This window comes from Oncorhynchus gorbuscha, linkage group LG10 (genome assembly GCF_021184085.1).
Source record: "Oncorhynchus gorbuscha isolate QuinsamMale2020 ecotype Even-year linkage group LG10, OgorEven_v1.0, whole genome shotgun sequence".
In the NCBI taxonomy this organism is placed as follows: domain Eukaryota; kingdom Metazoa; phylum Chordata; class Actinopteri; order Salmoniformes; family Salmonidae; genus Oncorhynchus; species Oncorhynchus gorbuscha.
In genome coordinates this window covers 27,051,852-27,076,820 of record NC_060182.1, presented here as the reverse complement: position 1 = coordinate 27,076,820, position 24,969 = coordinate 27,051,852, and the positions used below count along the sequence as shown (strand labels likewise).

Sequence of the window (24,969 nt, the reverse complement as noted above, 5' to 3'; positions counted from 1 at the left end):
TTAAACTATACTGCAAGCAAATTAAAAAGTTGTATTGCTTAAGACCAGACTGCTTGATTAGTTTTGAATATTGTGCTTAGCTGCAGAGTAGTCTTCACTTTGTGTGGGAAAAATTAAAAGAAAGCAATTAGAAAAAAACAATGTAATTTATGCTTGCTTTAATGATTTAAAAAAATATTTATTTGCAAGAAAGACTAGAACAAATTCCCAAGAGAGGAAAACAAAAACAATAAACAGCCACCATTTTCACACTGAACTGATGACAGGTGTCAAGATGAGGTAAATGTTTTTTGGAGAAAAGAAAAAAAGGCACAATTTACAAATCAACCGTGCCAAGTAAATTCACATTAATAATTATAATACAAAATAATAATCATAAAGGCATTAGAAAAAATAAGCAACAAAAAATACAGACCGATTGTATAATACAAGGCATCACACTGCCTGTGTTCCACCCTCTTCCGAGGGTGGAACTTGTCGAAGCCTTAAGTCCTACACCCTTGTTTCTCTCACAAGTCCTGGGTGTGTTAGGTTAGTTAACAGTTTATACATGGAGCAAGGATTGCTGAAGGTGGCACACCAAACCACCAACACTGTAGCAACGTCAGAGAAAGCGCCTATCTGACCACCAAGCAGGATACACACAGTTTGGAGGGGCCGATGCAGTCGTCGTGGCAGAAGGCCCCGCAGCCCTGGCACATGATCATGGCCTTGAGGCGGCAGGAGCACTTGAGGGCCACCTCCTCAGCGGCACTGTCTGCAAACGCCTGGATGCTGAGCGTGGCGCTCTGGCTGGCACTGTGGCGCTGACGCAGCTGAAGGACACCATCGGCGATGCTCCTCGAGAAGCCGCTGCCGTCTACCACAGACACGTTGGCCGTGTAGCTGAAGCCGGGGGCCGACACATCGCTGCCCCCGCCCTGCTTGGGCAGCTTACCGTAGAGCTGGAAAGGGAGGGAGGAGATCGAAGAAGAAGATGAAGAGGGGGAGGTGGAAGAGTATTGAGCTTTGCTTTGCGCCTCCTTCTTAGCCATGCGGGCTAAAGACATCTCCATGTTCAGCAGTCCCTCCATAGCCCCAACTCCTCCAGTCAGGTAACCGTCCATAGAGTTCACTGCCTCCTTTTTGGTGACCACCACACCTGGCCCACCACATACCATGGGGCCAGAGGGGGAGGTTTTGGCAAGAGCGTGACAAGAGGGCCAGGAGGAAACCTCGCTCTTCACGTTGAGTGCGGGCGAGAGCTGCTGTTGGTGTGGGGGGTGGGGTTTGGAAGGGTGCCAGTTTATCTTGACAGTGGGGACCACCTCAGAGGGGCAGAGGTCAGGGGTGGCCCGGGGCTGAGCAATGTTGTTGTGGTGCCTCTCTGGAGACTCTCTGATAACGGCCGACTCTTGGGAGTTCCGTCTGGCGGAAGAGGATGAAGATAGGGATGTGATGACGGGCACGGCCCCGAGGGGCACAGAGCCACCTGGCTGCTGGGACAGGTACTGCTGCATGGCTGTGGCCCGAGAGGAGGCCTCCTCCAGCAGGCAGGCCATGCGGGAGGGCACTGTACCCAAGGGAGAGGACCCGAAGCTCCGGCTTGCTCCAGGGGAGCCTCCTCGGCCAACAGGGGACTTCTGCTGGTTTTGAGAGGACAACTCAGACGACTCCCCCGTATGGGCCTCTGTAGGGCCCCTGAAGCGAAGGCCCGGAGACCTGGTCTGTTGCTGCCAGTTGAGCTGGGACTGGGGGGCTGGCTGGGGCCCCCCTGGCAGGCGGTTGATCTCTAGCTTGCTGGACGAGTGCGTCTGCGGCAGGACTTTCTCCATCGGGAGGCTGCCTTGAAGCAGCTGGGTGACCAGAGGATTGTTGGCCTCCACTGTGGACACAGGTCGGGCCGAACTAGGGAGCCTCTTGGAGGCAGCAGTGGGGTGCATGGGAGAAGGCTTCAGCCCCAGCCTACAGTTCTCCTCAGCCGAGCCCCGGCTGGACGCTTTGTAGTCCTCCATTGGGTCCGTTTTGTGCCCCCTCTGGGTTTGAGAGTGTGGCGCAGCAAGAGTCTGTTGGTCTGGGTGGGGAGTGTATTCAGGCTGTGGCTGCTTTTGGCCTGGCTGTATGAGACTCTGGCTGGGCAGGCCGTTGGGGAAGCAGGGCTGGATGACCGTTTGGCTGTGGCCATGATGGTTGGACACGTGAGTCTGGATGACCGGCTGCTGGATCTGCTGTAGAGGGGGGCTGCAGATCACAGGCTGGCCGTGGGCCTGCTGAGACAACCTTTGGAGGTGCTGGATGTTGCCGTTGCGCTGAGCAGGCAGGCGGTGGCTCCACATGCTCAGGTGGGGCTCTTCCTCCTGGCTCTCATTCTCACAGTCGGAGGCCGTCTCCGTGGAATCGCTGTGATGCCCTGCTTCGTCCTCTCTGACTGAAGGTGGGAGACGAGGGAGGGAGGCTGTATCTCTCCCCCTCTCCAAGGGCTGCGAATGCTTTTCGCTCTGGCTGTGGCCCTCTTTGGCTGGGGTGGGGGGGTTCTCTTGTGGCCCCACGTGGTGGGAACCATGTTGGATGACACCCCCTCCTCCCCCAGCCAGGGACCTGATCACATCCACTCCCTGGGCCCCGAACCTGGGCAGAGAATCTGGGATGGAGGTGGGCGCCAGGGGACCATTTTTGGTCATTGTCCTGTCACAGTCGTCCCCCTCGCCCCGCCCTCTGAAGTGGCTGGACACAGACTCAGGCTCCAGCAGCGCTGCCTTGTCAGAGAGTCCGTTGGAGGTGCCTTTGACTGGTGGTGGTGTTGTCCCCTCTTCCCCACTCAGCTCCCCTTGTCGCTCCTCCTGGGTGGTTGGGGATGGAGTGGGGGTCTGCGGGGGCTCGGAGAAGGACAGGGAGGGGTTGGAAGAGGTGGACAGGGAGGGGGATGAGGCAGCTGTGTTGGGGGTGGGGGTAGAGGGCTCTAATTTGGACTGCTGTAGTTGTGTTCCAGGCGGATGAGAGCCCGCAGGCGATCCCTGCTCCTCCACGTCTCCTGCTCCTCCGGGCTCGACGGGTCCTGGGTGCTCTCGCGTTCGTCTTCCACTGCTGCGATCCTGTAGCCCAGCACCAGCCCTGCCCCCGCCCGGCCCTGGTCCGTCCCCAGTGGCTGCAACAGCAGCAGCGGCCTCGCGCTGGGCCCGGGCCTGCTGGGCGCGGGCTTTGATGTCCGCCAGGGTGCGCGCCCCCGTCCCTGAGCGCCGCGAGCCCTCGCCGGGGGGCACGATGCGGGGACAGATCTGGTAGGTTGGCGGCCCTTTGACCCAGGGCGGTTTGATTCGGGAGAGTTGAATCTGGAGGGACACAGACAAGGAGAGCATATCAAACATGGATTTTACAAAGGCCATATAACAGACATTCGCATCCATTGCTTTGCTAAGAATCCCACACCGAAACCCAGTCAATCATCACTAATGATTTACCATCTTCAGAGAAGGAAGTTGGTTTTTGGCAACGTGGTTTGACATTTTTGGTGGAGACAATTCACAATAATCAAACTTACTTTACAGATTGTGGATTCCAGGTTGTCAGAAATTGAGTGCCTGCTACTGCACCACTACAGCCACAATAAAGGGTTACAATTACAAATGGTGACCTCATACCCGGATAGGTGGGACCTTGGGCTCCTCTGCTGTCGGCTGCGGCTTTTCCGTGTGAACCCCGTCGATTGTGGTACGAAAGGACTGACGATCTTCCATTCGCGGCCTCTTTTCGGGGAAGCTGCAGAAGGCCTGGGGCTCGTCTGGCCTCCTCTTCTGCTCCTTGGCGGCCTGGGCGGAGGTGGCGATGATGGGGGCGGGGCTGGCTGCAGGGCTGCTCTCCCGGCTGCTGGTGGTTGTGCCCCCCGTGACTGAGGTGACCATGGAGGCCCCGTCGTCCAGTGGATCAGCGGTGGCAGCGGCAGTGGAGGAAGAAGAGGACGAGGAGGAAGAATCCAAGCCGGCGGTGAACCCCCCCTGTCTCTCGGAGTTGGAGGAGGGAGATGAGGAAGGGGAGGAGGATGAGGAGGAGGAGGAGGAAGACGAGGAGGAGGGAGAGGAGGTTGAGGCGACGGCAGGTGCAGGCTCTTCAGGGAGCAGGCGGGCGGTGACTTCAGGCTCATCGGAGGCGCTGATGGATACAGGGCTGGGACTGGGGGTCGGGGTGGGCACAGGCATGGTCACAGGTGGGAGCACAGGCACAGGGGAAGGGCAGGGCACGGGCTCTAGGGAGGCACACTGGGCCGGATCCTCCAGTTCACAGTCGGCCTGTAACACCACCTCTCCTCCCTGCACCGCGGTGGCCTCTGGGACGGGCAAGGGGACAGAGGCAACAGAAGCTGCATCTAAAGTGAGCGTGCCTTCCAGCTGCTTGGAGGACTGCAGGGTAGGGGAGTTGGTCTTACAGAGGGTGCGTTGCGCCCTGCGTCTCAAGTCTGCCCGCGTTCGCCGTCTCATCCTGCCATCACGCCTCCGCCTGCCCACATTGCGGCGCTTGGGCGTTCCCGCCGCCACCAAAGCCACTTTGCTGTCCAGAACGCTGGTGGCAGCATCGGCCGCTTCGCTCATTGTCAACTTCAGAGACTCTTCTCGGGTCAGGCCAGACCTGCAGCAAAAGAACATTAGTATAAAGAGTATATACACTGTTATACAGTGGAAATAATCAAGTCGATTTGCAAATGGTCCATGGATTAAAAGGCAGCTTAAAAAAATAACATCCGATGTTGTGGCTGTGGATGTTTAGAAGACTTACTTTTGACCGTGGTACTCCTCAAAGAACTTCTCCTTCCATGCCTCCACTTTCTTCTCTTTCTCCATCTCCTGGCGGAATCGCACCTGCATCTCATGGGTGAACTCCCCTGAGCAGGTCAAACAATATTAGATTAACATATAGATAACTGGCTATAGTTTTATATATAACTTCATGTATTGACTGATTCTGTTTCCCCTGGTATTTGCATGGTATTTAGTAGGAAGCTATGTGATAGCATCAATGGGTACTTTCTGATACTGAATACCCAAGAGACAGTAATTCATGGGTTATTATTGTACACTGTTATTTCTAGAAAAATACCTGGCAATTTCTGCCGAGTAAAATAAATTGCTAGCGAATTAACTCCTGAAAGGAAAGAGTTCCCCACATGTGTAGCTAGTCACTAACCCCTAGCCACGTGTTATCAGTGGGCCTTTATACCAACCATAGTATATAATTAAGTAAGTAGGTACTAACCCTCAGCAAGCCTTTCCTTCCAGCTCTGGGAGGCGTGAGTGAAGAATTCATTGTTGAGAGCCGAGTTACTGAGGCGAGCCAGACCATCAGGTCCAACCTGGAGAAGGAAGACAGGACATACTGGGTTACATTCACAGACAATATGGCACAGAAATGATGACACATTATGGCCTGGACTAAAAAGGCACACTCCAATGGAGAATCTCCATTGATAAATCTTTTTAGTCCAGGAAAAGGTTTAACCTGGGTCCGGGAATCTGTCCTCGAGTTATACAGTGTAAGTAGGAAGTTTACATACACTTAGACTGGAGTCATTGAAACTTATTTTTCAACCACTCCACAAATTTCTTGTTAACAAAGTCTAGTATTGGCAAGTCAGTTAGGACATCTACTTTGTGCATGACACAAGTAACGTTTACAGAGATTATTTCACTTATAATTCACTGTATCACAGTCAACTGTGCCTTTAAACAGTTTGGAAAATTCTAGAAAATGTCATGGCTTTAGAAGCTTCTGATAAGTTAATTGACGTAATCCGAGTCAATTGGAGGTGTACCTGTGGATGTAGTTCAAGGCCTACCTTCAAACTCAGTATCTCTTTGCTTGACATCATGGGAAAAGCAAAAGAAATCAGGCAAGTCCTCAGAAAAAAAATTGTAGACCTCCACAAGTCTGGTTCATCCTTGGGAGCAATTTCCAAACGCCTGAAGGTACCACGTTCATCTGTACAAACAATAGTACGCAAGTATAAACACCATGGGACCACGCAGCAGTCATACAGCTCAGGAAGGAGACGCGTTCTGTCTCCTCGAGATGAACGTACTTTGGTGTGAAAAGTGCAAATCAACCCCAGAACAGCAGCATAAGACCTTGTGAAGATGCTGGAGGAAACAGGTACAAAAGTATCCACATCCACAGTAAAAACGAGTCCTATATTGATATAACCTGAAAGGCCGCACAGCAAGGAAGAAGCCACTGCTCCAAAACCGCCATAAAAAAGCCAGACTTCGGTTTGCAACTGCACATTGGGACAAAGATCGTACTTTTTGGAGAAATGTCCTCTGGTCTGATGAAATAGAACTGTTTGGCCATAATGACCATTGTTATGTTTGGAGGAAAAAGGGGGGTGATTGCAAGCCGAAGAACACCATCCCAACCAGCAAGGGGCGAGCAGCATCATGTTGTGGTGCTTTGCTGCAGGAGGGACTGGTGCACTTCAAAATAGATGGCATCACGAGGGAGGAAAATTATGTGGATCAGTCAGGAAGTTAGAGCTTGGTTGCAAATGGGTCTTCCAGATAGACAATGACCCCAAGCATACTTCCAAAGTTGTGGCAAAATGGCTTAAGGACAAAAATTTGTGGGCAGAACTGAAAAGGCATGTGCAAGCAAGGAGGCCTACAAACCTGACTCAGTTACACCAGCTGTGTCAGGAGGAATGGGCCAAAATTCACTTAACTTGTTGTGGGAAGTTAAACGGTTTAAAAGGCAATGCTACTAAATATTAAGTGTGTATGTAAAATTCTGACCCACTGAGAATGTGATGAAAGAAATAAAAGTTTAAATAAATCACTACTATTATTCTGACATTTCACATTCTTAACATAAAGTGGTGATCCTAATTGACCTAAAACAGGGAATTTTTACTAGGATTAAATGTCAGGAATTGTGAAAAACTGGAGTTTAAATGTATTTGGCTAAGGTGTATGTAAACTTCCGACTTCAACTGTAAATGATGACTAGGATTATAAATTATGAGCAAGCTCCCTCACCTGACGGTCAACCTCGGGGAGGAGCTGCAGGAGTTGCTGTTGGGAGTGGGCTGGGAAGGCAGAGAAGGTGCGCATGTTGATGAGAGCCCTGATGTTGGTGTTGACCAGGATAGAGCCGGGCGTTTCAAAGTCCACCTCCACCCCGCCTCGGCTCCTCTTCATGGGCCCTGCAGGCATACACAACCACAGGCCCACAAGTGGCTAATGCTATCCAATGGATATGGTTTAAAACTCATTCATTCAACTAACAGCAAGCACAGCATGGCCGTTCCATTGCAAGCCAACAACTCCAGTTAAGATCCATCAACAGTCATTCAGGCGTTTAGTTTAGCAGCCAACACAATCACAACAGCTATCAGTCAGTGAGCGGTTAAGTATGTCCTGGCCGGGTAGCCTGTGTTGGGATAGCTAGCCGACCCTGGCATTCAGTTAGAAACCTGCAATGCACTGCTGTTCAGTTAGCATTAGTGACCAATGCAACCCTGACAATGGTAGCGACCAGCGTACTGTTGGTTAGCTACCAAATCACCCCTGTCAGTCTGGGATTGACCCAAAGTCCAGGTTTGACGCTTATTCGGAGACAGCTGGCCTGTGTAGAAACTGAGACATACATCTAATAGTTCTACAGATTGTGTACTATGTCCAGATTATGTTCTTTGACCTCTTCATTTGTGACAGCTAAATTCATAAGATATACAGATTTGTCAAGTTGTTTACAGTTCAGGTTCCATCAGGTATATCTCTTTGCCAAAGGTGTCCTGAACAATGATGAAAATAAACTGGGTTACAACTTGGAGAGTGAGGGGTTGGTGTTTTAGGGTTTACTGGAGGGAGGTTGGTTGGGTTGGTGGGTTTTATTATACCCGGGTCTAACCCCTGTACCTGAGTGGTAGCCACGCAAGCTCTTGAAGTGCTGGGGGCGTTTCCAGCTAGCCAGCTCGGGGCGGGCACGAAGCGTGGGGCCTGGACCCCCCCTAGAGTCTTCCCTGCGCCTCCCCGCTGCTCCTGAGGGGGAGAGGTGGGGGGAGGGGGAGCCTGGTGAGACACTCCGGTCACGTGGTTGAGGGGGGACTTACGAGCGGGAAGGCGGGGGTGGGCAGGTCAGGCAGACAAGCCAAAAGGGGAGGCAGCAGAGCCCATAGCACGGGGTGGGGGGGATTGGGACAGGTGAGCAATACAGACAAAGCAAAGGGAGCAGTTACCCAGTCCCACATTAACACAGAGAGAGGAGAGTGGGGGGTAGGGTGGAGCAGAAATCTCAGAAAGAGCTCCCCCACCTCATAGATAGCAATTAGGTTTACTGGGCAGCTAAATGTAAGGCGGGAGGGAAGGACTGATATGAGACTGGAATTTCCAGGTGCACACAAAAAGAAGCAGGGAGGACAGAAGTTGCACTCAGACAATGAGTGGCTAGGAGGGTTATTCTGCACGCAGAGACTGACAGACAATCAGCCACAAGAGGGGAGGGTTTCAGGGGATCCTCAGAATGAGAAAGACTCTGGGTGCACGAGGAGCACAGTCAAAACTGCACACAGGTCACATTTCAGTCAACACGACACCTGCAGGAACACTAGCCATTCCTACACTTTCTTCCCATAGATAGCACTAAAACTGTTTTTTAGGCCACTCATGTTTTTGTTACCCAGAGCTTACTGAGAAACTTGAAGAGATTACAGTCTAAGAATGCTGCTGCAAAAGTAAATAGGCAACACATAAAGACTGCAAAGACTGGCAAAGAAGTAGAGGCCCATGCTGGGTGAGAAATGGTCCAAGCCCACTGTAGGAATATGACTCAGAGGTGTCTGTGTGTGTAATGCTACAAATTCCGCAAAAATGTTTTGCCCAGGAAGAGGTTGTGTGTGGGCATAGCGAGATGAGGTTAGGGTAGCAAAGGGGTTAGCAGAGAGAAGTGCTCACCTGATGGGACGTGTTCACCATTGACCTTGAGTGGAGTGAGGACCACTCGCGGCATCATCACAGCCTTCTTCCTCTGTCTGCTCGACTGCAGCGAAGGAGAAACGGACATGGTGAGAGGTAATAGAATGCTAAGGTTATCACTAAGCCAGACAATGGCGATCTGCAATCATTTCCTATGCATGTAGTACTGATAAAAACCTCTTACGACTCGACCTACGCACAACCACCTATAATATCCCTACTGAGCAACAGTACACATACAGACAGCCCAGGTTGAGGGGGTAAAGTGTACCTGTCTGGATCGACTTAGTCGGGTCTGTGCCTGGGCCTCAGAGCGCACCTGTCCAGAGACTCCAGATCTACTCAGCCTGGTCTGGGGCTCTGTGGAGCATGAGGCACTGGACGAGCTCTCATCTATGGACGCTGTGAGGGGTAGAGGGGGCTATGGTCAGACACCAAATGGTTCTCTTTATTGGGTTCCAAATGGTTTAGTCGATGATAAATGGTCCATGGACCACTAACACTGACAATAAGGTTTTTCACACTGCACATGTTTTGGTTTTCATTATCACAATTGGTGGGGTTTATCATCTAGCACTTTTCAGCCATGTACTCAGATAAACAGCTCACACAAATAAAATGTTTCTTAAAAAAATAAAAGTAAAATAAAAAAGATTTATGCCATGGGTTGGCAGTTTCATGTGCACCCGTAACCACAGCAACAATCACATCCTAAAAATAAGAAAAAATGTCTCTGGTTTGCAGTTGTTTAAAAACACTTCAATTTATTCTATCATAGGCATGCTCTTTCCACCTTTATCACGACACATATTCCTGTGTTGTTTTCAAAGTGCCTTTGAACAGGGCAGTCAGAGAGATTTAATAGTGATGTGTTAGATGTGTGTGCTTAATAAAGACCAGTGATGTAGTGGAATAAACAAACGCTGGATAAACTGTAAAAAGGAGGTTGATAAGATGGGCAGAGAGTAATGTAAACTTCAACAATGTGAATTTACAGTGGAAGTAAACACCAAATAAAAAGGGCATTTACTCTCCACTAAATGATCACTGATGAAAGCATGTGGTGAGCACAACCACACACCATCGTTCTCTCCACTGGCTGCAACCGTTTCCATGGAGTCACAGCTCTCTTGCTCCGCACCTTCCGTTGGCCCTGCTGTTGCTGTGTTAGCAGTAGCCAGTGTGCTGGCTTCGGCTGTCTCCGCCTCCTTCGAACTCTTGGTCCACTGCAGAGCGTTTTTCTGCAGAGGGACAGTCAGAAGAGAGATTGCTATCACAAACATGCATGTGTGTGTATTCCAGATATGGGTTTGTATGAGGTTTATTAGGGGTAGCGATTAGAGGTACGTGCGTGTTTGAGATATGGGTGTGTGGATTGGGCTGGTTCCTTACCTTCAAGGTAAACAGACTCATCCTGCCAGGAAGCTTAAAGAAGATGCTGTTTTTTACTCTGTCCCCCCTCACCTGGGAATGCAGCATGGTCACCAGACAGGCCAGAGGGGCTGTGCCACTGGTGGACAGAGAGAGAGAGAGAAAGAGAGAGAGACAGGGTGGGGTGATGGAGAAAGAGTGGGGAGAAGATGACTGTGAGAAGCAGAACAATACCTATGGTATGCAAAGAGACAGCTAAACATTAAATGGAAATATTGTCCCTTTGTTCTTGTGCCATCTTACCTTCTGTTTTTGTTGAGCATATTATGGATCAGGCCAGGTAGAGATCATGGAAGAATTGTGAAAAATGTGAGTCAAAGTTGAAACATTCCTTTCTCATGGATATTCTCGTAACATATTGACTTATTTTACATAAAACATGAGCAATTCCATTCTTGGTTTTGTTGCTGGTATACATTACCATAAAGATGGGCTTTAAAGGTATAATGGGAGATTCTGGCATTTAAGCCCTTGTTCTACAGTTGAAGTTGGAAGTTTACATAAACTGAGTTTAAATGTATTTGGCTGAAGTGTTTCAATTCATGACCTTTATCCCTAGTAAAATTTCCCTGTCTTAGGTCAGTTAGGATCACCACTATTTTAAGAATGTGAAATGTCAGAATAATAGTAGAGAGAATGATTTATTTCAACTTGTATTTCTTTCATCACATTCTCAGTGGGTCAGAAGTTTACATACACTCAATTAGTATTTGGTAGCATTGCCTAAATTGTTTAACTTGGGTCAAACGTTTTGGGTAGCTTTCTATAAGCTTCCCACAATAAGATGGGTGAATTTTGGCCCATTCCCCCTGACACAGCTGGTGTAACTGAGTCAGGTTTGTAGGCCTCCTTGCTCATTCGCTTTTTCAGTTCTGCCCACAAATTTTCTATGGGATTGAGTTCAGGGCATTATGATGGCCGTTCCAATAACTTGTCTTTGTTGTCCTTAGACCATTTTGTCACAACTTTGGAAGCATGCTTGGGGTCATTGTCCATTCGGAAGGCCCAGTTGGAAGACCCACGCTTTAACTTCCTGACTGATGTCTTGAGATGTTGCTTCAATATATCCACAAAATTTTCCTCCCTCATGATGCCATCTATTTTGTGAAGTGCACCAGTCCCTCCTGCAGCAAAGCACCCCCAAAACATGCTGCTGCCACCACCGTGCTTCACGGTTGAGATGGTGTTCTTCGGCTTGCAAGCATGCCCCTTTTTCCTCCAAACATAATATGGTCATTATGGGCAAACAGTTCTATTTTTGTTTCATCAGACCAGAGGGCATTTCTCCAAAAAGTATGATTTTTATCCCCATGTGCAGTTGCAAACCGTAGTCTGGCTTTTTTTAATGGCGGTTTTGAAGCAGTGGCTTCTTCCTTGCTGAGTGGCCTTTCAGGTTGTGTTGATATAAGACTCGTTTTACTGTGGATATAAATACTTTTGTACCTGTGTCCTACAGCATCTTCACAAGGTCCTTTGCTGTTGTGCTGAGATTGATTTGCACTTTTCACACCAAAATATGTTAATCTCGAGGAGACAGAGCGCGTCTCCTTCCTGAGCTGTATGACGGCTGTGTGGTCCCGTGGTGTTTATACTTGCGTACTATTGTTTGTACAGATGAACGTGGTACCTTCATGCGTTTGGAAATTGCTCCCAAGAATGAACTACACTTGTGGAGATCAGCTCTTGGCTGATTTCTTTTGATTTTCCAATGATGTCAAGCAAAGAGACACTGAGTTTGAAGGTAGGCCTTGAAATTCATCCACGGGTACACCTCCAATTGACTCAAATTATGTCAATTAGCCCATCATTTTCTAGAATTTTCCAAGCTGTTTAAAGCCACAGTCAACTTAGTGTATGTAAACTTCTGACCCACTGGAATTGAGATACAGTGAATTATAAGTGAAATAATCTGTCTGTAAACAATTGTTGGAAAAAAATAACTTGTCATGCACAAAGTAGATGTCCTAACCTACTTGCCGAAACTATAGTTTGTTAACAAGAAATTTGTGGAGTGGTTGAAAAACGAGTTTTAATGACTCCAACCCAAGTGTATATAAACTTCCGACTTCAACCGTACTTACCCAGAATCAGATGAAATTGTGGATACCATTTGTATGTCTCTGCGTGCAGTATGCTACTGTAGCATTGCTATTGTACCTGCAGACTTCCAGTCATTGCGCTAACACAAGTTAGCAGTAGTTTTGCAAGCCAATGCTAACTTCCTTCATACTGCCCGCAGAGACATAAAATGGCAGTTCATCTGACTCTGGTAAGTGGTAGAACAAGGGCTTAAATGCCAGAATATCACCCTTCCGTTAAATGTGTGTATGTTGGTTGTTTACCTCATTTCCTTGAGCCCCTTGGTCTGAATAACATGCAGGATCTGCTTGGGTGTCATGGGGGCATCAGAGAAGTTCTCTAGAACCTGGAAAAATTACAGTCAGTCATGAACATGTTATAGCCCATACAGATACAATTTAAGATATACCTACAACTATACCATACATCCAGTAAGCTTCAGAAATATCTGGTGAAAAAAGGCAACAAAATGTGAATTCCATACCTTATGAATGGAAGATTCACAAAAGGCAGTGTATTAAACTAGAGTCCATTTATTAAAATGTTTCAAAATGCCTGAGTTAACCACTCAAGCTTCGTCAGCAGAAAGCATGTGGCTTTAATATCCACTAAGGCAGTGAAATAGCACAACACACAATACACCCACAACTAGGCCTATCCCTCTAGGAGAACCAATTCATATAAACATACTATAACAATTTAAATAAGTGATAAAAAACAAGTGGATAAATGCTGATTGCCAGCTGTGGTGAAAGTAATGCTCACTATACTTTCAAAGCATTTTTACGCAAAAGGTGGGTAAACACACACGCAAAATAAAAAGGTGTAAACAATGTTTATCCTCCACTACACCACTAATTCTAATAAAGTGACATCACTACATATCCTAGCAGCATTTGTGGTTTTAAGTGCCACCTCCACTCCCTTAAAAATACGGTGAATTATTGATTAATTTCCATTAATAAGACCAGAGATAGGTGCTTGAGGTTGTGCGATCAATCCAGAGCCTCTCAGTGTGTCGTCATGACAGGATGCATGAGAAGGAACAACACATAATACAGACTGGGTAGTAGAGCGCTCCTTCAAATTAACCCAAGGACACGCGTGCAGGAAATTGGAAGAAGAGGAAAGGGTATTTTGGTCAGGGAGACCAGCAGACAAAGCCGACTCCAAGCACACAACACAGGCACACACTAAAGATGCACATCACAATAGAGCAACAGTATGCACCATGATTCGGTGAGGTGTTGATTACAGAATACCAAGACATGTGGCATTCAATGTAACAATTATGTTGTCCTTGTCCCTGCAGAAAAAGGAAACCGAAAACAGTCTCTGAGGAACTCAAAAGGCCAGATGGTGGATAAGTTAGACCTATCAGGGTTCTCTGCAATCTGTGGAGAAAAGAACCTGCCCAGTCATGCATGGAGAAAACCCATCACACACCACTACCAAACTCCTGATTAATGCCAAGGCAGATAGGCCTATCTTCAGTAAGTCAAAATAATCTATATGAAAATGATAAACTAGCCTACACAGACTGTGCTTATGGTTGTCTAGGCAACATGACATTGTTGGTAATAGTATGAAAAGTGTCTTGAAAGTTCTCCTTTTTTGTATGTGGTGTTATGCAACCCTACATGGATTTGTTCCATATGGTGGTGTGGGTGCAGTCAAAGCGTGTTCCTCTATCTTGTTGAAGATAGAATGTCACACCGGCCCATCCCCATTTATCTGAATGTGTGAGCGTGCAAACTAGGTATGCATGTTTCTCACTGGCGGTTCTCAAAACACGCTTGAAAGTCTGTATTTTTGTTTACGTCTCTTATCACTAAATCGGTCTGTTATTCCTGTATGCCCCAGAGAATAATGAGTAGCTAGCATGGCCTAGCACAAGTTTCGGAACACACTGGACTCACCTCAGCCTATGAATATTGTTTAGGCTCCCCAAAAGCTAGCCTAGCCAAAACATTCGCACCACAAGGATCTGCAGTGACATATGGGCTTCGGTTATAAATACATGCATTCCCCACACAGTGAAAACCAAAAATGGCACGGAGCTATTTAGCTCTGCTGTGGCGTGCAAGGATGCTGATAGGCAGGGAACAGAAAAGTAGGGTCTGGCAACGGAATAGAGCCCCACCCTAAGATTTAAGTAACTTCCACACCCATATTAGAAAGGAAAAATTAGCCAAAGTTGAGATATAATGCATCTGCAGTATGCATGCACAATATAAAACATGGTAGGCTTTATAGCTATGTGTACTGAATAAAATGTGTCATTAACTGCATCCAGTTCTAAATCCTCAAGAAACACCAATGATACGGCTATGCAACACAGCCTCATTTGGCAGTTGAGTCGCAGAAGAGGGGTCTGCTTACCATTTAAATTAATGGACTGTTGCCGAATGCAGACCGTTTACAGCAGTAAATGGGCACTATGTGTAAGGGTTCTGCACAACTACACAATGTAGGTGCCTGATTATCCTACTCAGCATCAAGACACAGCTCTGACTGGCAACCTCATGACATTCCCAATAGTATATCCCTTTTACACACAATTTTAATCCAAGTACTCTCTGATACAATATACATCATTTAATCTACCTCATATAGTAGACCTGTATATTTAGACCACTCTACAAAGCATAGAGAATAGGGTGTCTGTCTTGTTGCGGAAGAAACCATAATGGAAAACTGAATTAGAATAAAATGTTGCAATGGTCATTGAAGAAAGCCAAAAGAGGACTTGCATTACACAAGAACACAGACATAATTTGTATACCATTGGGTAGTAACGTTAGCTGGAAGCCTACAAGAAACTTCTTAGCTGTCTTATTTATCAATATGGCTAAATAACAACTTTACATACATACACCAGCTTAGCTATCCAATAAACATTATGAGAGCTACATAAAGACAACTGTATCCAACTTTGAATGGTTGTCGCTAGCTACCACCTAGATAACATTAGCTAAAGCTTGGGGTGGTATTCCCCTGACCCTTGCTCTGACCATAACCAAAGGGACCTGTCTAAATGTGTTAAAATAAGAGCAGATAGTGTAATTAACGTTAGCTTGAGTGGATAACTCTGAAATAGTTATTTGTTTACATGTTCAGTGAATGGTGGTACCACTGGTAGTCTGGCTAATTTACCAATACAGTGGGTTATGCTAACTCGCTAGCTAGCAAACAAAGGGTCAAACTGGAAGGCAGACGTACCCGTATGTTAGCTATGCTCCTGTCAACAATGAGCGTTAGCTTAGATACAACCAGAGCCATCTAAATACACGACTCTAGCTACAACCACACTTGGAATGACTAACGTTATTCATATGAATAATAAAAGTATTTTGTTATCAGGGCCTCAGTGCATTTACTCATTTCACTGTTAACATGCTGGCGATTTAGCTAAATTAATTTAGGAGATTAACCGAGCACTCCCTGCTAGCTAACGTGCAGTGCCAACCAGACAGCACAGGCTCCGACTAATATGTGTTTGGTTGCTGAGTGTTCCTCTTCCCTGTCAGTACATTAGCTAGTTACTATATTACAACTAAAGATAGTATTACCATGCGAGCCGCCTCAGCCCACGTGCGTTCCTTCTTTCTCTTCTGTTTGTCCTTCATTTCCTCCCCTCTAGTAGCTAGCAGTTATCGGTTGCGCCTCCAGCAGCAGCTAGCTTTTTAGCAAGCTAAATACGGTCGGTGGATCAAGAAACCCCGAACTAGCAAGCTAACGTTAGCTGAACTGTTTCTCTCCGTTTCGCTAGCCTTCTCACCACGTAATTGCTAGTTCTCTCGCTCGTCTGGTGCTCGGTAGGCACGCCTCTTGTTGAGCTAAATCATTTAGCTATATAAACTATTGTTGTTCTACGCTAGTGCACGGTAACGCGCCTAAAGGCTAGTAAGACGCTAGCTAGCTAATAAACACATACGGGGGGCGCCTCTCGTCTTGAAGCTACTACCACAGTTTCTAACCTAGAGGGCCCAACATCGCGATACTTCCCAAGACTCACTCCGTGGACTCAACGGACCAGACTGGGGTTTGGGAAGTGGACGATTGTTAATTTTCTCGATTTCTGAAGGCACAACTTTAGATTCGAGCCAATGTCTTAAGTAGCTGATTGTGTTATAATTCCAACCTCAAACTGACACGTTTTCATTTTCGTCAAAAATAACTTTATATCGATGGACCGTTAGACCTGATGACGTGTTTCTGCGCAATGGCTTAGCTAGCGTCGCATACTAAACCATATTGTTGTATTAATAGTGGTTCACGGCGAAGCTATTGCTTATCTCTCCTGTATTCTTTTATTTTATTTTTCTTGACATGGTCGAATAACTCAAGCATAAATGTGTAACTTTTTCTAAATTGGCACAAAGTAACTGGCACAGAGTAATTTGGTAAAAAAATAATGTCACAGATTGGCCTACAGGTGGTGCTGTTATAAGCAGTCTCACTTAACACACTCCAGCACAGTAGGTGGCGGCATGCAGACTAAACATTTGTTTGCTGACCGACATATTGAATGAAGAAGTCTCACTGAAACCGAAGATAGAACAATGAGCCAGATGTTTCACTGTAAATCTGAAGCATCCAGTTGGCGTTTCCACTCACCACCAAATATGGTGATGAGAGGAAGCCCAATGGCCTGCATTGGAGAAGATGGCACCAGATGGATTTTGGCCGACATTCTGCAAATGTTCTCATCGATGAAACATTTGATCTCAATACAGTTTTCTATTCCCAAAACTAGAATATGCTACGAACAGAGTGGACTACGTTTTGTAGACTTTACCCTTTGACAAAGTTTATTTTTTAAATGGCATTGTCTAGGAGTGCACAAGCGAATTGAGTTATTGCACAGGAGCACTTCTCAGACTAGGCTTCCCTAACGAAATATGCCAAATACATGCTAGAACGCACAAATAGGATCTCGCTTGCTCGTGCTTGGCTCTGCCTACCTCCTTGCCCACTATGAATAATTTGCTCACATCGAAAAAATAGGCTGTTGTCTATCTTGGATTAGTTATACAGACCTTTGCTTAACCCAGATAGAACAAGGGCTAGTGCTATACAGTTTTCTGTTCACAAAACTACAATCTGTTAGAAAAAAAAGTAAAAGGGTCACATCTACAAAACTTAGTGGACTCTGTTCGTAACAGATTGTTCGTAATCAGTGTTGATTTAAATGGGAGCAAATGAAGCATAGTTGTCAGAACAAGCAAGGAGGTGGGCAGAGCCATGCACGAACTAGCGAAAAACGATTGGTGTGTTCCAGCATGTATTTGCATATTACCACTAGGGAAAGCCTTCTCTGTGAAGTGCGCGCTTGTAAACGATGAAACGGAAATATGCAAATACAATGCTTGTTCTGACAACTATGCTTCATTTGCTCCCATTTAAACCAACACGGGTGACTAACTGTCTTGGGTTAGTTATAAATATCTTTGCTTAGGCCCTCATATCCGTCACCCCATTTGGCATAGCCCAATAATGGATTTAAGAAGCCTAACGTTACTCCTTATTTAATCCAAGGATTTTACAAGTTCTGTTAAGAGGCGAATTGGCTGTCAGCCAAAACCGACAAATACTCCATCTAAACGTGAATCAATTCTCAATTGCGGTAAGGTTATAAAAACTTAAAGCACTCTACTTTCATAACACATCAACAATAATTTCACAAATGCAAAATATACACTTTAACCGGTTTTAATAGTTGCAACCGACAGTATATTTCAGTGACATCACGTTTGGGGTGTCTTCCGTTCACACTAATTAGCACAGGTAGTCGACTCTGTCTCCCGTCGTTTTTCCGTAAACAAGCACTGTATCATGGAAATCTGGCCATGTGGAAACCATAACGAAGTTGGAGAAAAGCAAAGGGATTGGTTAAGAGATGGCGAAGTCATCAGGAAATCAGATTTTACGTGTCCATTTAAATCCTTTGTAAATCCACTCCACAATGGCTTATCTACTTGTAACGTTTTAAGGTCATCAAAACCATTATCATGATGAACCATGTTAAGTTTGGCATTGATATCTTACAAAATAGGGAAACTATTAACAATTCACTTTTTTGACTATGTAACGCTAATACTTAAAATAATCATAAATAATATTCTTCTCATGGACTAAATGTCAGATTCACTCCAAATCTGTTTTTTGGACTCATTACAATAGTCCCTAAAGAGTTTGCATTCAATGTTGGCCACACTATACCAGTTGATGCATATTAGCACATATGCTAAAATGTGCAAAATATACATAAATCGAATAAAAAACACATTTGGAATTTACTAATAAAGGGATTGATCACAATATGGCTGAGATATTGACAAATCAGATTTTACATTTCCATTTAAAACACTAAATCCACTCCTCAGTGGTCTTTCAACTTGAAACTTGTCATCGCCCTCGTGGATGTCCCTAAGATTGACCACACTGGTATTGATAAGAAAAAACAAGGAAACTATGAACTTATTTTTTGCATATGTAATGCTAATGCAAAAAATCATCTGCAATCCTCTTCTCCTTTAATTGTTTTGAGAAAAAATATAGGTGCTGCATTCAAATATCTCCGCACTGTACCTATAGATGCATGTTAGCACATAAGCTAATGCAAAAAATACTGGGCACAGACGTCAGTTCAACGTCTAGTTTTGATTTACATTCGGTTGAGCTTTCAACTAACGTGAAATGTCGTTGGCTGTCCTGTAGGTTAAAAGTTGTGTGATTTTTTTTTAAAATGCCCTTACGTTGAATTTTTGCAAATCCAATCAGTTTCCCACTTTGATTCAACGTCATCACAGAGGGGGGGTTGAAATGACATGTTAACAATGTTGATTCAACCAATTTTTGCCCAGTGAGTCACTTTGGAATGCAAGGCGGACAGAACACAACAGTGAGGTCAAAGGTCAAAACACTGCAGGAATGAAACACTAAACAACTCTCCCTACCCCCTCTCTCTCTCTAGTCACTCTACAAACCAACGCTAGTGGGAGAGAATTGACAGAGATCAAGCCATTGTGGCTCTGCTATCTGCAAAATTAGCCACAATCAGTGTTACACTTGGACTGAAATAGGTGCTGGTACTCATTTTGGGTGTCGGTACTGTTTATATTTAGGTGCAGAAGCTCCACAATACTTTTGAGCTAATATTCTCTAAGAGGAACAGGAGCTCAAGCAGTAGAACATTTTAGGTGCCGGTTTTCAGCTCCAAGTCAAGCACGGGTCACAATGGCATCATGTAACCTGTCCATGGACGAACCTGGCAGAGATCACCCTGAAGGAAAACATGGAGAGGAAAAATCTGAGACCACTCCTGTGGGCACAGACGTCAATTCAATGTCTATTCCACGTTGGTTCAATGTTATTTTATTGAAATGACATGGCAACAACTTTGATTTAACCAGCGTGTGTCCAGTGGGACATTCTGTTTTGAGATTTTAAAAAATCAAAGAATAAATAAGATTTTTCTAGGCTACTATTTAATTACATAAAGACATAAGGGAACATAATTATATTTACTACAGCATTAAGAATAAAATCCTTTTCATATTTTTCATTGATGTTCCAGTACTCTAGTTTTCTTAGGGTGTGCCTTAACTGCCTATTTATTAGCGCACACAAAAATTGGGGTAAGGGGTGAATAAAATCATTTTGGTTATTATCAAACAAACAGATTATAGTCTGTAAAAAATAGAGTACTAGTCATTATGATTGCCCATATCCCCAAATAAAGTCACACAGAGAACATCCACATTAATAAAAATAGGTACAATCTGTCATTTCAACAGCCTGATGCTGCCACATTGTTTGGTGAACTGAGGGATGGGGCTGGGGAAATGTAACCACACATTTTGCAGCTGGAGCTATGAATGCAAACCTTAACAGACAGTCTGTGAGATTGACATGATATAGTTTGAAGCTATTGGTACAAGACAAATGACAAAAGCAGTAGGCTATGCAACCTTACTCCACAATCAATGCAACCTAAATCCATGTTTCAAATAGTTCCTCAATGAAGGAACTGTTTGAAACATGGATTAAGGTTACATTAGGATTTTTGGTCATCCTGAGACCTGACCAGAAAATCTAATGGAGATGAGCATCTTCTCCTCATACCCGTCGTAAGTGAGTCCGCTACCTCCATCCTCCTCTCTATATAGTGTCATGATGTGGGACCCATATGGCCATCCTCTTGTTTTTTGGGCGTACAACACCTTCAATTTAACAGTTTTAATTTTCTACAGAAAAAAGGAGTATATGCAATGATGTTATGGAATTATATTTTTCTATGTTTTAAAATATTGTCCCATGTCTTAAGGTTTAATATGAAGTATTGCATACTAGGTCGCAGTGTTGGTGAACCTTATTTAGTTGGCAACCTCTACAAAAGTTTGTAAAAAAAGTGGTGTGTCTGACGTCACACTCCCATAATGCAAGCGCTCTGCAACTCCAGCGCCGCGGAGGAAAAACCCAGGCCCCGAAAATAATAAAACTTTAAAAAATTGGAAAAATAGTTTTACAAAACATCTGAGAGAAAAGGACCAATAACCGAATCGTGAAAGTTTTAAAGGTACGTTTACGCCCATTTTTAACGGAAACGTCCCAAATATACGCCTGCCAGGCTGATAGTAAAAATCTAACGTTACTCATACCGATCAAATTCGGTGACATGAACTTGCTGAATTTCTTTAGCACTTTTCAAATAGTAGTGCAACATGTACATTTATTTTCATTACTTTATGTAATTAAGGAAAACATAACTGTTTTGTTAGCGCTCAACACATTTTCAGAATACAAACGTTTAAAAAAAATGTTTTTGAATGTTATCATCACGTCCTTATTTTCGTATTACGTTTCCCCATTCATTATTTTTCAATCATTGCTCATGAATTACACGAGTCCATTTATTGAGTTAAGTTAATTTACTTTGTGTTTTTAAGTTACTACGTGAATACGTTTTTGTGTGTTTTTGACTTCATATACATGCTGATCAGCGCGAGTTGATGATGAACCATATGTTCGTTGTATATAGACTCTTGATTCGTTTCCAAGTGAAACTCTCATACCTTTCTTTTCATTGTTCAGATCAGAGGGTCTTTTGTACAGTTTCCCCATCAAATTATGTAAAAAGGATACTTTTCTAATATAGAATACAAGACTCATATCATGCCACCCCAGGTTTCACTTGATGAATATTGATCTGCAGCACTTGCACAATTAGACTTACCATAGTAAATCTTCAACTTAAAAAGCCAAGTAATATATATTTTTAAATATTACACTATTGCCAAAGTTAAAATAATGTAAAGTGCATCGCTTTGGATGGGTGCTCTGCATGGGGTGTGTCCGGCATCAGCTTGACCCTGGTAATTTCATCACACAACAACTGTAGGCTGATCTTAACCTTGTGCTTCTTTATAGGACTGTGGTCATGCAAAATTGCCACTCACGTTCAACCGGTCCTCTGGCTCGTGTGGCTGGATGAGACAGGGAGAAGAAGCACACAACTTTGGGCCTTACCCAAGAATTACCCTGCGGAGACACGCACACATACACACACAATAACATAAAACTCACACAAGCTCAGGGATGCTCACCCATATCTAGTCCGAGCCTTAGCAGCTGAGTGAGTGACCCTGCTCTCTTTGCCCAGGCCCTATTGGGTTGCTATGGCAGCTGCTGCTGCAGAACCCCCCCCATCTGATAGAAGCTCGTACTGGAAAGGGAGACAGGCGGACAGATCCTCACCTGGAGAGAATACGAAACACTCCACTAGCAGCATTCAGCAGCATTCAACACCCTATTCTCCATTAATGGTGCAGCCAATGGTGTCAAGTTTGAAGGTCCTCTCTTAAAATACCCCATGAGTGTTTTGTCCGTCTGCTCATGCTTATGGCCCGTCGCCCTCTGCAGAAGACCCAGCGCCGTTCCCTCTGCTAGAGCATGTTCCAACAGAAGGAGCACCTGAAGAGCCACTTGCAGGCCCACGACGCCAACAGGCAGGTTTTCCACTGCCAGGAGTGTGGCAAACAGTACAGCACTCAGTTGGGCTACCGGCGCCACCTGCTGGCCGCCCACGCCCCTGCCTCCAGCGCCACCATCCCTGGGGAGCTCCATTGCCAAGAGGGGGGCGCCTGCCCTGCTGGAGCAGTTAGGGAGCCACACCGACAGGCTTCCGCCACTGGAGGTCACCGCCACCGTCAGGGAGAGGAAGTATTCGTGCGAGCGCTGCGACCGGCGCTTCTACACTCGCAAGGATGTGCGGCGTCACGCGGTGGTGCACACGGGCCGCCGTGACTTTCTGTGCCCGCGCTGCGCCCAGCGATTTGGTCGCAGGGACCATCTGACGCGCCACCTGAAGAAGAGCCACGTCCAGGAGCCCACAACCACCACCCCCACACCAGCCCCCACCACACCTGGGCCCGTAAAGGAAGAGCCAAGTCCGGTGCAATGCAGCATGGGACCCTCCTCCAAGGAGCATGTAGAGGCCTTCCCCATTGACATGTACAGCAGTTACCCCCTGCAGACCATTTCCAATCCAGGCATGGGCCATCAACACCACTCCCTCATGCAGGGTTCCCTGTCCACGGCCATGGGGGTGGGCCTCCACATGCCAGGCCCCTCTCCCCATCCCCACCACCACCTCCCCCAGCAGCAACAGCAGCATTATGGCCACATGGCTAGGTATCAGCATGGATCTACCTCATATCCCCGCACTGACATGGAGAGCTTCCTAATGGACCTGCAGAGCGGGCTGCCTCCACACCTGACCACAGCCTCCTCCTCTACCTCCTCCTCCGCCTCCCCTCAGAGGGAAGTGCTTTCAGAAACCCAGGGTGGCCCAGTGGCTGGGGACCCCACCTTCTGTCCAGGAGCCCCGCTCTCTCCTCAGCCGAGCTGTCGTGCGCTGCTAACATGGACCTGGGTCCTCTTCTGGGCTTCTTGCCGTTCAGCCTGCCTCCCTACAGTGCTCATATGAGTATGGGAGGTCTGGTGATGGGCTACCCGTCTACCTCCACCTCCACTGTGCCGCCCTCCTCCTCCAGCCCCCTACCCTATCAGGCCCCAGGAGGACTCACCTTCCTGCAGCCCCCACAACTTCATGCACCCCAGGTCCCCGGAGCACACAACAACAACCAGCTACCTCAGGGGTTCAGCAATCCTGGAATGAGCACTTCCACCTCCCTACCTCGCTACTACCAGACCTTTCAACAGTGAGCAGCCTGAAACCATGTGACCCCAGCACCAGGCCAAGGAACACTCCAAATATTCTTGAATAAAGCCTCCCGTAAAGGACGAGTGTCTCGAAAGTCTTGAATATACGAGTGATACATATAGGCATCCAATGTGCTTGCATTTATTTTTTTTTATGGGAAGAAAATGGGAATTGTATTTTTTTAATGATGCTAATTAAGCTTTCAGTAGCAATAGTTTTTGTTATGATGATGATGATGTTGAACACAAAGAACCACTTCATCAGTATTACCTCATCCGATAATAAGAAACTTGAGCAGAAGGAGAATAGAAAGTGTGTTTTAGCAACCAAAATGTTGTTTTATTGAAACCTGTTAGAAATAGGCCAAATGGTTGCACTTTGTTCAGAAAAGACCGCATAAGGTCTATACAATGTGGACATAAGTGCTGCATGACACCTGCCACTCATCTTGTTTTCCAATAATGTTAGTCACTTGTATGACAATGGTCATGTTAGATATTTAACAGCAGCTTACGTAAAAGTGTACTTGTGTTATCATGTTCTGCTTATTTATACAAAAACTAGAGATGTTTGATTTTAAAATCCCTTTAAAGCAGTTTCTCAAACCTCTATCCAAGACCCCCCATTCCAATTAATTGGTCTGTTCCAGACAGTATTACCAATCCTGATTCAAGTAATCAAGAGCTTGATTATTAGTTGACCAGTTCAATCAACTGTGCTTGTTCTGGAATATACCAAGTAAGTGGAATGGCAGGGGGTACTTGAGGAGAGGTTTGTCAAACACTGCTTTAGAGAGCGTTACTGAAATGGGTTTCATATTACTGCATATCATTGACTGTATCCTTTATTCAGTGAAATGTTGCACCGACGTCTTAAAAAAATGCTACTGTTGTGCCTCTTGGGTGTCTACTCTATTGACTGGCTTTAAGCACTTAAGACATTATGAAAGGATAGAATTGATGTCTTATGAAATGTTTTGTTCCTTTTACCTCAACAACATGCTCTCCTAGATGAAGAGATGAATACAGAACTCTGTCCTTTGGGGTTAGGGTATATCATTTTAATCTCTTTCCTAGTTACTTTGGCTCTAACTTGTGCCATTAGATCTAAAGTGAAAATGTAGATTTTCTTAATCAAATTGCTTGTTTTGTTTAGATACAACAGACAGTGACATTGATTGACCCATAAACTCTCTACCTCTACCTTATCCTATTACAGTACCCGTTTCTTTCTTTGCGTGGAGGTAACTGTTACGAAAAATGAACAATCAGTACGGAATAACATCTCTCCTCCTTG

The 24,969-nt window shown here is 45.6% G+C and overlaps 1 protein-coding gene and 1 pseudogene across 3 annotated transcripts; one reads left to right on the top strand and one right to left on the bottom strand.

Moving 5' to 3' along the window:
* Positions 1-141: 141 nt before the first annotated feature.
* Positions 142-16,638, bottom strand: LOC124045780 (polycomb group protein ASXL1-like). Of its 3 annotated transcripts, XM_046365397.1 has the most exons (13): positions 16,016-16,637; positions 12,707-12,789; positions 10,608-10,610; positions 10,326-10,443; positions 10,015-10,174; positions 9,205-9,335; positions 8,913-8,997; positions 7,878-8,000; positions 6,996-7,162; positions 5,224-5,320; positions 4,747-4,852; positions 3,618-4,599; positions 142-3,308 (listed from the first exon to the last, which is right to left on the bottom strand). In XM_046365397.1, exons 1-13 carry the CDS (start codon positions 16,070-16,072, stop codon positions 618-620), a joined length of 4,803 nt encoding a protein of 1,600 aa, XP_046221353.1. In that variant the 5' UTR covers positions 16,073-16,637; the 3' UTR covers positions 142-617. The 3 variants fall into 3 exon arrangements, with proteins under 3 accessions (XP_046221353.1, XP_046221354.1, XP_046221355.1); XM_046365398.1 differs by lacking the exon at positions 10,608-10,610 and having other exon boundaries at positions 16,016-16,638; XM_046365399.1 differs by lacking the exon at positions 7,878-8,000.
* Positions 16,639-17,937: 1,299 nt separating this feature from the next.
* LOC124045782 lies at positions 17,938-23,789 on the top strand (annotated as a pseudogene).
* The last annotated feature ends 1,180 nt before the right edge of the window (positions 23,790-24,969 follow it).

Bases quoted from the DNA above. Each gene is read 5' to 3' on its own strand.
- LOC124045780 (XM_046365397.1), bottom strand. From the start codon at position 16,072: ATGAAGGACAAACAGAAGAGAAAGAAGGAACGCACGTGGGCTGAGGCG. The intron at 9,336-10,014 runs GTGTGTGGTTGT...TACCCCTCACAG, and splicing joins AGCCAGTGGAGAGAACGATG to CGTCCATAGATGAGAGCTCG. The intron at 5,321-6,995 runs GTGAGGGAGCTT...TTCCTTCTCCAG, and splicing joins TCCCCGAGGTTGACCGTCAG to GTTGGACCTGATGGTCTGGC.